The sequence below is a fragment of the Silurus meridionalis genome, chromosome 27 (genome assembly GCF_014805685.1).
Source record: "Silurus meridionalis isolate SWU-2019-XX chromosome 27, ASM1480568v1, whole genome shotgun sequence".
Classification (NCBI taxonomy): domain Eukaryota; kingdom Metazoa; phylum Chordata; class Actinopteri; order Siluriformes; family Siluridae; genus Silurus; species Silurus meridionalis.
In genome coordinates, this window is record NC_060910.1 from 2745041 (window position 1) to 2758905 (window position 13865).

At 37.3% G+C, this 13865-nt stretch overlaps 2 protein-coding genes across 5 annotated transcripts in view; one reads left to right on the plus strand and one right to left on the minus strand.

The window, feature by feature from the left end:
- Positions 1 to 2963, minus strand: si:dkey-1k23.3 (heat shock protein beta-1). 2 transcript variants are annotated; one of them, XR_006924657.1, is made up of 6 exons: positions 2570 to 2963; positions 2415 to 2478; positions 2205 to 2325; positions 1026 to 1271; positions 565 to 797; positions 1 to 158 (listed from the first exon to the last, which is right to left on the minus strand). XR_006924657.1 is itself a non-coding variant. In XM_046841171.1 (5 exons), exons 1-5 carry the CDS (start codon positions 2946 to 2948, stop codon positions 630 to 632), a joined length of 978 nt encoding a protein of 325 aa, XP_046697127.1. In that variant the 5' UTR covers positions 2949 to 2963; the 3' UTR covers positions 407 to 629. The 2 variants fall into 2 exon arrangements, 1 of the variants encoding a protein (XP_046697127.1); XM_046841171.1 differs by lacking the exon at positions 1 to 158 and having other exon boundaries at positions 407 to 797.
- The window catches only part of LOC124380314 (coiled-coil domain-containing protein 60-like), a 27301-nt gene continuing 14668 nt past the window's right edge, over positions 1233 to 13865 (plus strand). For 2 of the 3 annotated variants that reach the window (XM_046841172.1, XM_046841174.1), the window contains exons 1-4: positions 1364 to 1433; positions 2139 to 2262; positions 4598 to 4753; positions 8235 to 8311. In XM_046841172.1, the coding sequence (XP_046697128.1) occupies positions 2239 to 2262; positions 4598 to 4753; positions 8235 to 8311 (257 nt within the window). In that variant the 5' untranslated portion in view covers positions 1364 to 1433; positions 2139 to 2238. Of the gene's footprint in view, positions 1322 to 1363; positions 1434 to 2138; positions 2263 to 4597; positions 4754 to 8234; positions 8312 to 13865 lie in introns of those variants that run through there. The other variant, XM_046841173.1, reaches the window with a different exon arrangement.

Sequence of the window (13865 nt, forward strand, 5' to 3'; positions counted from 1 at the left end):
TATGTGCTTTGGTTTTATTTAGCGCTTCAAAGTTACATGTTACAGCAAACTGGTTCTCAGATAACTAATGATCACTAAACTCATAAATCAGCTGAAACAAGGCAATCTTTCCAAGCAGTCGTCTTCATCTACTTGACATGTTCCACCTGCTCTTCAGCCTGTTTGATGATCTTAAAGTATTTTACAGTTTTTACAAAAATACAAAACATTAAAGAATTTATATACATAATATGAAGCCATTTTGATCGACCCTCTAAAATACAAATGACAAAATCCTATTTTATATTTAAAATACGTATTTTAAATACTGGCCATCCCTGCTGGTCGGTGTGTATATTTACACAACATGAATGGTTTTGTTGAAGCAGGAGTCTTTACGCAGAAATAAAAAGAAAAGAATCAGACGTATGTGCTTTGGTTTTATTTAGCGCTTCAAAGTTACATGTTACAGCAAACTGGTTCTCAGATAACTAATGATCACTAAACTCATAAATCAGCTGAAACAAGGCAATCTTTCCAAGCAGTCGTCTTCATCTACTTGACATGTTCCACCTGCTCTTCAGCCTGTTTGATGATCTTAAACGGGATTTCCTCCTGAGCACTAGGAAGCTGGCCCTCTGCTTCACGGCTCAGCAGGCCTTCTTCCACCTCTGCCTTCTGGATTTGTTCTTTCTCTTCTTTGCTTGGATCTCAGACTCAATCTCAGACGTCACTGTTTCTGGATCTTGGGGAACTTGGGGAGCTTGAGGATCCTCGGTTTTAGAATCCAGCACCTCTTCTTTGGCTGCAGCTGAATCCTAATAATGTAATAATAATAATAGGAAGGAGTGGAGATATTTATGAAGATGTGTTGTAGATGCATGATCATGATTAGCCGTCTCAATTATGTTTATGCTAACCCTAGACATATGGGTTATCTTTCTAGCTAACAACAGGTAATGGAATTTGATGTTATTTATAAATTATATTTCCATGTACAAATGGATATTTAAAAAATGCAAACATTCCAATTTCAAGTCACTTACAGCTACGTCTACTTTGTGTTCCTCTCTCATTTCTCCATCTTGCTGGCTTGCGATGGCTTCCTGTCCCTCCACACTTTCTGGAGCATCAGTTAGGCCGCTTGGCTGTTGAATCATTTCATCAGTGCCTGAAGTGTCACCTTCAGGCTTTTCTGCAGGAGTAGAAATTACTTCCTCTGCTATCTCCGTCTGCCCAGGCTGGTGGCCATCTTGTTTTTGGTCCTTTGAAAACAGTGCCTCTGTCTCCACCTGGAAAATAAAGGAAAAGCTGTAGGGGGAATGGGAGTGGTCTCTCCATGGTATAAACACTGCTCTATTCAATCACTGCTGGTTATTTGAAAAATAACATGTCTTGTAATCAGGAAAAGTGGAATGATGATTGATTTTAGAAACAACTATGCAGATGTAAAGGTCTGGCTTTTTTTAATTACTCATGAAATCCTATTGGATTTGGCTAGAAATGCGTTTCTTTTTAGTAAAAATTGCTGCCTGGTTAATAATTGCAATGCTTGAAATCTCCTTTTGTGATATTGCTTTTTTTCCCCAACACCTGGGTTTTTCTGTTTTTTTTTAACGAAATCACACATGAATAATTACTTTTGCACCATAAATCAAAAATCCCTATATTTATATATTATCAAAGGTGGAATGTAACGAATTACATTTACTCGTTTTATTGTACTTCTTTTTAAAGTAGTTTTTAAAATCTGTAATTTTACTTTTACTTAAGTATGTTTGTTTGAAGTATTGTACTTGACTACATTTTAAATAATATCAGTTACTGAGAAAAAAAATTTATCAAAATAATAAAGTCATTGCGATTTCTATCATTTTCATAAATGACATGATAACGAGATTTTTTGTTTTTTTTTGCTGTAAACATGCAGAACTCAAGTTTTGGACTGTAGTGTTTTTTTAATTTATTTATTTTTTATTATTGCACTTACATTTTTTTTAAAGTGTTCTTTCAATTACTGTAAAAACAACTAGTTTAAGATGTATATCCCCTTGTCCTTGTGTTGATCTTTAAACCAGTAACTTGTCCTAATAATAATTTATTACTCTTTCCATCTCTGTGCATTCTAACCTTTTTCTCCGCTGTCTATTGTGTGATAGAACGACATTGGATTTTTCAAACAACACAGATGTTGTAAAAACTCTAGATAACGTCAAAGAACCTGCCTGGACTGGGATTGTAACATCAGCCGGTGTTGCAATGTCTGGCAACGCAGCTTCAGTGGTAAGAACTCCATCTCCAGTGACGCATGTGCGTATACTCTGAACTTCAATTCCAGCAGGAAGCCTGGTGTAAAGTCAAATAAATCTTATAACCAACACTGAGGTTAGATTACAGCGATGATGAGTTTGCGGAATCGCAGCCTCACAACTCACTTGTATTTCCTGAGGAAAAATCTCGAGATGTAGCCATGTTCATCTTGCCTCTCATTATGTTTTCCTGTAGTGACAAAACAGCGATAATGACATCATCCGTTTCCATAAAAAAAAAATAATAATAAATTCTAGATAATTCTAAGAAAGTCACTGACCTTCAATTTCCAGGAAGCCACCCTGAGTTCTGACCGTGATGTCAGACGGAGCAAAATGATTTACATCCAGGGTCACGGTCCACCTGTTCTGCTGGGTGGACACCTCAGAAACGCCTCCACCTACCTCTCTGTGCACCTTTGGGCTAATTTGGGCAAATCCAGGTGCTTGGGAGTATCCAGGCCATGACGAGGTGTGTAGCTTCCTAAAAATGCCCTCCATCCAGGTTAGATCTCTGAAGTCCATGATGGGAGGAAGGCCAAAGTGCTGGTTGTAGAGCAGACTGGGCTGCCAGCCGTAACCGGGAGGGTGTGACTGGGTGTCACAACACATCTGGATCTCATCCTTGGGGACCATAGTCTTGGTGTTTGTGTCTTCCATGGTAAAAGTTTGAGTTAGTTTGATCGTCTTCTCTTATCTGAGGCAAAGTGCTGCTTCTGGACTTCCTGTCACCTCCTTATATACCCCTCCCGGGCCTTTTAGCACATCACGAGAAGCTCTGCTGATGCTAAGCGAGGAGAATTTATGGTGTTGGTGACTGAGAGCGAGCAAGAATTGTTGCCACACTGTTGCTATTGATGCTAATTTAGAGATATTTATAGACGTTAAAGGGAAAACGGCAAATAGCTGAGGGATGAGGCACATCATCCAATGTGATCTCCAGCTAACACCGAGATGAGCTTTGTCACTTAGCGGTGATCATTAGCATGCTACAGAGATCACGACAACTGCAAGCAGGAGCCGCATGCTAGTTAATTAACTGTGAAATTTGGTCTGGCAGAAAGGCTATGACAATGACTAAGCAGAAGCGAAGTTTTCAGCCCCTCAGTGGGATCACCCTGGGCATGCGGCAGGGTAATTTTCAGGAGAGAATGAGACAGGTGGAGTTTTTCTGGATCCCTATTTTTAGTTTAGTCTTATTTTAAAATTTAATATATCATTATATATATCGTATATACATTCAATACAACAGGGAACACAACGTTTCACAGATTATTGATTTATAGCATGAAGAAATAAATGTCATAAGCTATTTTGAATTTGATGGCTGCAACACGTCCCAGAAAAGTTGGGACGGGGCAAGAAAAGTAAAAAAAAAAAGTAAGTTTTAATAAAATGGAACAGTTGAAGAAATATTTTGCAGCGAATAATTTTACAGGTCAGTAAGATGATTGGGTATGAATAGTGTATCTTAAAGAGGCGGAGTCTCTCAGAAGTAAAGATGGGCAGAGCTTCACCTGTTAAAGACTGTCTACAAATTGTAGAACAATTTCAGAATAATGTTCCTCAATGTAACACTGCAAAACAATGGAATATCTCATCATTCACAAAACATAATATTAGCAAAAGTTTGAAAGAATCTGCATAAAAAATGGAATTTACTACATGGGCTTATTTACACCTTTGCTGCCTGTGAACACAGTTTGCCATGTCAACCACAAATGCAGGTTAAATCTCTATGATGCCTTGAAGAAGGCATGCGTGAACATGATCCATCCTCTCTGTGCCAAAGCTCATTTAAAATGTACTGAGCCAAGTGGAAAACTGTTCTGTGGTCAGACGAATCGAAATAAATACATACATACATACACACACAATTATGTTTGGAGAACCACCACATATGGCTGGAAAAATTGGGTGTCCCAATACTTCTATAGTGTAAATATAATTCACTATACTTAATCTTTTAAAGTCAGCTTTTATGCTGTATATTTGTGTAAAGAAGCTGTTTCCTGGTTATTTAAAACCACTCTGAGCACTTTAACCCCTGGACAGAAGACAGCATTTTTTTTCTCCACTCTAACCGGTTTTTAATGGACGTGTTGCTATTGGAGACGAGACACACAACAGGACCCAGAGCCATTTTACCCCTACATATGCACTAAGGGGCAGTGCGGTCTCATGTTCACCAGGCACTTTGTATACTCTGTAGAAGAACATACATAGTATGTTCTGATTTCTTTTTTTTTCGAAGTTGTGTCCATTGTTTTGGATTAGAAAAACAGAACACAATGCAACAAATACTTCAGCAGGGCCACAGTTTGGATCCTGGACAGCCTTTAAGGAATGAGGCGCTTTACATGAAGCCGAAGAGCCGGAAGGAGGAATCCTGGAAGAAGTTCCACCACAAGCACAAGCAGGTGTTTGGACAAATGTTTCAGCTGCAGGAAAAGGAAGTGAAGGAGGTAAATAATATTACAGTTGATAGATGTTTAGTTGTTTTGTTGACACTCACAATCAAGTTTTGTGTGTCCGAGGAGTGTATTAAGAAAATGTTTTATTACCGTAAACATGGATACATTTATCAATTAATTATTCCAAAAGAGAAAATTATAGAGATAAAAGAAATAGATAGATAGATAGATAGATAGATAGATAGATAGATAGATAGATAGATAGATAGATAGATAGATAGATAGATAGATAGATAGATAGATAACTTTAGCTGCTGTGTAAGTAAAAAAAAAAATTTAAAGTGCAAGAGCAAGTACACAGAATGATTATAAATAAGAAAGAAAGAAAGAAAGAAAGAAAGAAAGAAAGAAAGAAAGAAAGAAAGAAAGAAACATGGAGACGTGGTATAAGCTCACTATTGTTACATGGCACTGTGTAAATCTCTGCACACTTTAAGCACACTTTAACACACTATTTGTGGTCAGTAGAGAGAAACCCGAAGTGCTTTCTAGACTCCGGTGTTGAACATGAGCAGATTTACTGCAAATAGGATCATCTATCAGAGAGAGGGAAAGCAGGGACAGGAGAGACAGAGCAGCCGGAGGATACAGCTCTGTCTGAAAGAAGCCACATTTGTCAACCAGAAGGCCTATGGCACATCCGGGCGAATGTTTTTTTTCATGAACATGACAGCACTGATGGAGGCAGACTTCAAGACAATGGCCTGGTGGCAGGGTTTGGGGAGGAACAGTACAGTACAACATTTACATGTATGATGAATAGCTGAAATGTCCTGTTTATATTAAATATGCAATTAATTTAAATGGATTCAATCCGATTATCAATCTTATGCTCCTTGGTTTATTTTTTTACAGTAGTCTAATATCGTTTCATTCATTTCGATTAACCACATGCTAGCAATGTTATACCCAGTATGCTAATGACAGTGTTAGTTAAGCTAACTAGTTCACTGGCTTACAGTACATTAGCACTTACTTACTCTAATCTTATCAAGCTTTAAGATTCGTATTTTCAGACAGATACATTATACACTGGACATAAGTATTGGGACGCCTGATTCTTCTAGCCATATGTGGATTTCTTTGGATGCTGCAGTATAAAAATGGTTCCTTCACTTGAACTAGGAGACCCAAATATGTTCCAGAATGACAATACTAGCAAAGCCCTCCTCACCTTCTCATCTACATCAGCACCTGACTTTACTAACACCCTTGTGGCTGAATTTCCAAATTTCCACAAACACATTCCAAAATCTAGTGGAACATCTTCACTAAATGTGGGATGGAATGTTCAAAAATATCCATGCTAACTAGCATTCTTTACAATCAAAATATATCTAAACTTTAACTTTTTACTTCAATAGCATTTAGTTAGCAGGGGACACGCTAGTTCATTTCTGATATTCTATAGCTAGCATATACAGGGCATGTCAAAAGCTTGGAAACAGCTAGACCTTAAGGGTTTTTTAGAGACCCATGTTCCTTTTGTTTCTATGCAGCAAACTCAGTAACAGTATGATGATTTACTTCAGCCAAACAAATATATAATTGTAAAGATTTAAAAATGTATTTTCATTGAAAAATCCTCCCTTCGGTACGCTTTGGTACGCTTCGGCTCATGGTTTTGCTGTATGGTGAAGTCAGATCTAATGAACCACAGTCCAGACGGAATTACATGGTGTTGAAGTATGGAATAAGTCTCCAACCTTCCCTGCTCCAAAACAACCCCAAACCATTAACCTCAGTGTTTGAGTGTGTGATTGTGATACAGTCTGCTCATATCTTCTCTCATGTTCTCCGTCCTACACAAGTTCTTCTGTTAGAGACAAAAGATGTTCCATTTGGACTCATCTTTTCACAAAACCTTTTTCCAGTTATTCGCTATCCAGTTCTTTTTTCCTTTTATGTAATTTGTTGGACAGAAACAAAAGGATCATGCATGTGTCTCAACAACTATAAAACTGGGTGTTACAAATTTTTTGAAAAAGATTTTTCATGCATGCCAAATAGATAACAAAATGAATAGCAGAAAAAATTGTTTAAAAAAATAGAAAAAGTACGCCACACTCGCTGTAGATTCACAGTCCTCTGATTGTGTATGTGTAAGCAAAAAAACAACAAAGCTGTCCTTATGACCGAACAGGTCAGGAATATCACAGGTGAACACAAACCAGCTCAGCATTGCAGAGTTTGGATCTGAAAGAACCACAAATAGACATCTGTACAGCAGATGAAGGTGTGTGTCGCTCAACCCTTCCAGACTCTTTGCAACAAAATAAGATATGAGGTCAGAATGAATCACAGCTCAGGCTAATGAATACATGAATATGTGGTGGAGAGATGTGAAACCATGGGATAATTAAAAGAGCGCCAATTAATTAAACGAGGAACTTCTACTTCTACCTGGCATTTTGCACTTTGGAGACTTTGAACTTCTGAGTGACCGTATATAATTGCTTTAGTATATATATATATATATATATATATATATATATATATATATATATATATATATATATATATATATATATCTCAAAATTATCGCGTTCAATTCAAATTAATGCAGCACATTGCTGTGAGAACAGATTTATTAAAAATGTCTTCTTCTTTTTTCGTCTGCTCCCATTAGGGGGCGCAACAGCGGATCATCCGTCTCCATACCCCCCTGTCCTCTACATCTGCCTCTTTTACACCAACTACCTGCATGTCTTCCCTCACCACATCCATAAACCTTCTCCTTGGTCTTCCTCTTTTCCTCCTTCCTGGTGGCTCGACCGATATACCCCATGATCCTCCTCTGCACATGTCCAAACCATCTCAATTTCGCCTCCCTCACCTCGTCTCCAAAACGTCCTACATGCGCTGTCTCTCTAATAAACTCATTTCTAATCCTGTCCATCCTCGTCACTCACAATGAAAAAGTTTTATTAAAAATATAAATAAATAAATATAACAGACGCAAAATTAAAACCTTCAACGCAGCACACTTTTATTCACAACGTCCTATCTTCACTCAGAAATAAAAATAATGTTTAATCACTAAACATTCATTTTAAACCAAAAATCCGCCGTGAATCTCCACAAGCACATTACAAAATGTAGAGGAATTTAGAGGAACATTTTCTTCCCGGAAAAGTGAAGGTTATCGGAACAGCAGATGAGACTAAATGAGGAATGGGATCTTATGCTTCTTTTTTATTTACCATTTTTTAGGCTTTATGATTTATGGTTTTAATACAGAACCGCAGCAAATATGTAAAAAAAAAAAAATCATAATTATACATAAATGCATTCGTTATTTTAGACAGAACTTTTTTTTATAAGGCAGCAGAATTCAAGGCCTTCAGCTTTTTAATCCAAAAAAACACAAAGTTCATACATTTTACTTTACAGCTTTTTAATTTAAGCTATGATTTTCCTTGTTCTCTTCTCTCTTTCTCTCTCTCTCTCTCTCTCTCTCTCTCTCTTTCAGGATTTGCCCCTGAAAAGGCCAAAGTCTTGGAAAAGAGGAGACGCTGACAACCTCTGGAAGCATCTATGGCGCTCCAGGTTGTTTCTCCTGCATTCAGTTTACATGATTAATTTAGCTGAATATAGCGCTCCCTACAGACCCTGGAGGATAAAATAATCAGCAACCCAGATTTTCAGTAGGAATAGTGTTTGTTGTTGCTCTCCTGCTGCAGGGATTTGTCATTTTTCTTTATGATACACAAAATTTTTCTGCTTTTGATTCAAGGCCTCTCGAGTTTAAAGAAACAGCCGTCAGCCAATTATTACTGCTCAACCTATTCATAAGCTTTGGCTAAAATGAAAGTGTAATGGTCTTTGAAAGTATAGGCATAATAGCTAGGAAAAAGGGCTAAACCCTGCAACGTGTAGGGCATAAAAATTGGACAATTTGTCTGCTCAGGACTTAAAACCTGATTTCAGAATCATTTTAGCCATTCAGTGTCAAGGTAGAATGTCAGCCTTGTCAACCATTAACTCTCCGGGAATAAACGCAGCATATGCTTTTTTTTTTCAAAAGTGATAAACACTAGTTGGAAAACGTTTCAGGGTCAGTGTCTGGGTTTGCTTCCATTTAGATGTTTTTCGAGTTTTATGATGGTTGTATAGCGATGTGAAAGGTGGTGTTCGCCATCAAACAGCAGGATTCATTGTCAAACTGCTACACCAACATTCACTATTTACTTACACCTGTACACATGATCAAACAACAACATTCAACATCAAGCACCAACATTCATCATAAAAACACAAACATTCTCCACAAACACCAACTTGCATCATCAAACACCAACATTCTCCTTAAAAACACCAACATTCACCATAACATAATCAGAATCAGAATCAGAATCAGGTTTATTGGCAAAGTGTGTTGACACACACAAGGAATTTGGTTCCAGCTGTTTGTTACTCTCGAAAGTACAGACATAAATAAAAACCTATACATGACAAAACAGACACAACAAGACAAAAACAGACTATACAAGACAATACAGACAATATGAGACAGTATAGACAGTGTGGGTAATAAATAGGGATACATATATAACCAGCATTCTTCATAAAAACACCAACATTCACAATGAAAACACCAACATCTTCATTAAAATACCAACCTTCTCAATAAAAACACTAACATTCTCCATCAAACATCAACATTCACAACAAAAAACACCAACATTTTTAATAAAAACACTAACATCCTCAATAAAAACACTAACATTCTTTATCACACGCCAACATTCACCATAAAAACACCAACATCTTCAAAAACACCAACATTCACCATAAAAACACCAACATCTTCATAAAACACCAACATACTCCATCAAACACCAACATTCACCACAGAATTACTAACATTCTCCATTAAAACACCAACATTCACCATAAAAACACCAACATCTTTATATAAACACCAACATTCTCTCTCAACAAAACACTAACATTCTTCATCACACACCAACAGTCACCATAAAATCACTAACATTCTTCATAAAACACCAACATTCACCATGAAAACACCAACATCTTCATTAAAACCAACCTTCTCAATAAAAACTCCAACATTCTTCATCAAACATCAACATTCACAACAAAATCACCAACATTCTCCACAAAATCACCAACATTTTTAATAAAAACACCAACATCCTCAATAAAAACACTAACATTCTTTATCACACACCAACATTCAGCATAAAATCACCAATATACTTCATAAAAACACCAACATTCGCCATGAAAACACCAACATCTTTATTAAAACACCAACCTTCTCAATAAAAAACACCAACATTCTCCACAAAATCATCAACATTCTCAATAAAAACACCAACATTCTCAATAAAAACACCAACATTCACCATCAGCAAGTATAATATTTAAAACGTATTATTCTCCCTATGCAGAAATTGAACACCTTTCTGGGTTGATGAATGGAATGAGCGATGCCTGGTTGAAGAAAGATGAGTTCTCTAACTACCTGAGATACATTATATTGACAAAAGTATTGGGACACCTGACCTTTCCTACTATGTATGGTTCTTCTCCAAACTGTTACCACAAAGCTAGAGGCACACAAATGTACGTTTGTGGTAATAACATTTTGCCTTCACTTGAACTTGTAAACCCAAATCTGTTCCAGCATGACTATGCCCCTGTGCTCTATGAAGATATGTTTTGGAGAGGATCTTGAGTGGCCTGCTGTAGAGCTCTTATCTGAACCCTATTGAACATCTTTGGGATGAATGGGAACTGCATCCCAGGCCTCCTCAACTCACCTACATCAGTTCCTGACTTTACAAACACCCTTGAGGCTGATGAACACAAATTTCCACACAAGCACACTCTCTTCCCAGAAGAATGACGAGAATTATAAGAGCAAATTGGCACTAAATGTGGAATGCGATGTTTAAAAAGCAAACTTTTGGCGATACAGTGTATGTGTTTAAAGGTTAAGTCATCTAATTGAGCCCACAGTAGAGAAATGATCTAATAATTTTAATAACAGTATTTTAGACCTCTTCTCTTTGGAGTAGTATGTTTTTTTACTCTTCTGCCTGGTCTAAGCCTGGCAGGCATCCGAGCTGGCATTTTGTCTGTCCATGTGGGAGAATAAAACAAACTGTTCCTCAGCAATCATCTATCTCTCTCTCTCTCTCTCTCTCTCTCTCTCTCTCTCTCTCTCTCATTTTCTCATTTTCTCTCTGGGCATCACAAACTCTATGACATTTATGACAGTCACTGATAGATTCCAGAATTGCGAATTATGCACGCCAAAGCTGGGGTGGTCTGGCATTTGAAAGAAGGAAAACACAATTACTGTGGCTGGCTTTTTTTTTCCCTCCTCTTTTTTTATATATCTTGTCAAAATAGGCCGGGTTTACTGTTTATGTGGGTCGCTGCTTTCTTTACCTCCAGCGTTCATTTGGCTTTTATTATCCGCACTGCACATTGCTGGAGATTTCTGCTCCGCTTTTACGCAGAGAGATGACTTTCGCAGCGTGAGGCCGAATATTATAAAAAGAAAAAGTTGTTTCGCAATCAAATAGTCACCAGTGTTAGTGTTTGTAATCTTGGGGAGTAAAGTTTGGGCTTTTCTTTTCCTTTCTTTCCTTTTCCTTTTGTCCTTCTCTGCCTACTTTTTTAAATTTTTTTCCACTTTCCTTTCTCTACTTTTTCTTTCCCTTTCTCTTATTTTTCTTTCCTTTCTTTTATGTTCGTGTTCCTTTTGCCTTTGTTCCTGTCCCCCGCTTTCTTTTCTTACATTTGCTTTTTTTGTCACTGTCTAATTTATACTTTTTCTTTTCTGCCCATTTCCATTCTCTTCTTTTCTTTCCTTTATGAATTTTTTCTACTTTCCTTTTCTTAATTTTAATTTCATTTCTTTCTTGTTCCTTTTGTCCCTCTCTTTATTTACCCTCTTTCCTTTATCTTCTTTTCTTTCCTTTTCTTCATTTTTCTTTTATTTCCTTTCTTTTTGTCCCCTTTTTCCTATATTTTTCTTTTTCCGCTTTTCCTTTCTTTCCCTTTCTTTCCCTTTCCTTCTCTCCTGCATTTTTTATTTTCCTTTTTGTATTGTTTTTCCACTTTCCTTTAACTTAATTTTTTTTTTTATTTTGTCCGTCTCTTTTTCTGTCCTCAGTGGTGGACATAATACAAGTATATACATCACAGTGTACAGAAGAAGAAGAAAAAGGACCACCAATAAAGCTTGCACACATATTGCACACTGGTAATATCGCACAGTTTAAATTTGTGTTATTGCACATTTATTGCACAAAACGTTGTTATTGTTATTATTGCACAGTTAAACACAATAACAGTGTGTATTACGGTGACTGGTTCACTGGGAGCAGCTCTGATTGTAAAGTCTAATATCAGCAGGGAGAAAAGATCTTCTGTATCGCTCCTTTAGACACTTAGGATGTAACAGTGTGTCACTGAAGAAGCTGCTCAGAGATTAAATTGTTTCATACAGGGGGTGAGAGATGTTCTCCAGCAATGATGATAGTTTTGCTACCATCCTCCTTCTCCCACCTCCTGTACAGTGTTTAGGGGAATCCCCTATACTGAGCTGAAATTCCTGATCAGCTTGTCCAGTCTCTTCCTGTCTGCAGTGGAGATGCTGCTGCACCAGCAGACCACACCATAGGAGATGGCTGAGGCCACCACAGAGTCAAAAAAGGTCTTCAGTCGCTTTCCTGCATTCCAAAAGACCTTATTCTCCTCAGCAGAAAGAGTCTGCTCTGTCCTTTTTTAATAAATTGCCTCAGTATTATCTGTCCAGTCCAGTTTGCTGTTCAGATGAACACCCAGGTATTTGTAAAAGTCCACTCTCACAATGTCCTTTCCCTGAATGTTCACTGGCGATTGTTTTGCTTTTATCTGGAGGCAGCTCCGTTGGCACCAGTCCACAATGTTCTGGATCAGTCTTCTGTACTCCCTGTCATCATCATCATCATTCATGATCAGGCCAATGATGACAGAGGCTAATAACAAGGCTAATAACTAATAAATAATCATTAACCCCAAAACTTCTTTTAAACAACTTTAAAAAATCAGGAAAATAAGGTCACGAGCGAGTTCGAGTCTGAGGTTTCTTCATCATTTATTTATTCTTAAAATATTCCGCTTGATGTTGAACTGATGCTGAACTGTATGCTGGTGATCAGTAGATACACCAAGCGCCAATGGCGATTTTAGCTTGAACGACACTCTGGGTGAACCACGCCATGACCCAACATCTCTCCCATTGATGAGTTTCAGCTTTGAAAAGGTTTTCTGTGATTGTACTGAATGTGTCCTGATCTGACTTCAGTAAGAGGGAATCCCCAGGGCAGGTTAATGCTCATAAAAAAACACTTATTATAAGGACATATATGTTGTATGTATGTTATGGCTACAATTAGCCAAGGAGTTTTATGGTTCTTGTTTCTGAGACTTTGTTAAATTGTGCACAATGATGTGTATTTAATTGTGCAAAAAAAGGCATTTAGGGTGATGAAGCAGAGAGGAGCTTTTCAAAGCTAAAACTCATCGAGACTTTGGGTCATGGCGTGGTTCACCCAGAGCCTCTTCAAGCTAAAATCGCCATTGGCGCTTGGTGGATCTACTGATCATCAACATATGGTTCAGCAACATGAAGCGGAACATTTTTAAAATAAATAAATGATAAAGAAACTTCAGACTCGAACTCCCTCGTGACCTTAATTTCCTCGAGTTTTTTGTTTTTTGAAGAAGGTTTGGTGTTAATGATAATTTATTAGACTTGTTTGAGTCATTAATATCATTTTATTAATAGATCAGTGTGCTGAAAGTCACATTCAAGTCTTTTCATAAAAAGTGAGGTGATTAAGTAAAGAGTCTTGTGCCAAAAATGATAATAGGAACATTATAGTTATAATAAATCATAGTACTTTGGATACTTAAGTAGATTTGAAGGCAAAAACGTTTGTACTTTTATTCAAGTGAAAGTTTAAAGGGACACTTTTACTTTTACTGGAGTCACATTTTACCGTCTGTATCCCAACTTTTACTCAACTACATGATTTGTGTACCAACCCTATCTCTTTCTTTTCTTTTTTTTTCACCC

What these genes read in the sequence shown, in the direction of transcription:
- si:dkey-1k23.3 (XM_046841171.1), bottom strand. Translation starts at nt 2,948, where the DNA reads ATGGAAGACACAAACACCAAGACTATGGTCCCCAAGGATGAGATCCAG. An exon ending in ATGTTACAATCCCAGTCCAG is followed by an intron (nt 1,272 to 2,204) that starts GCAGGTTCTTTG and finishes TTTATTTTCCAG; the next exon opens with GTGGAGACAGAGGCACTGTT. An exon ending in AACACAAAGTAGACGTAGCT is followed by an intron (nt 798 to 1,025) that starts GTAAGTGACTTG and finishes TTACATTATTAG; the next exon opens with GATTCAGCTGCAGCCAAAGA.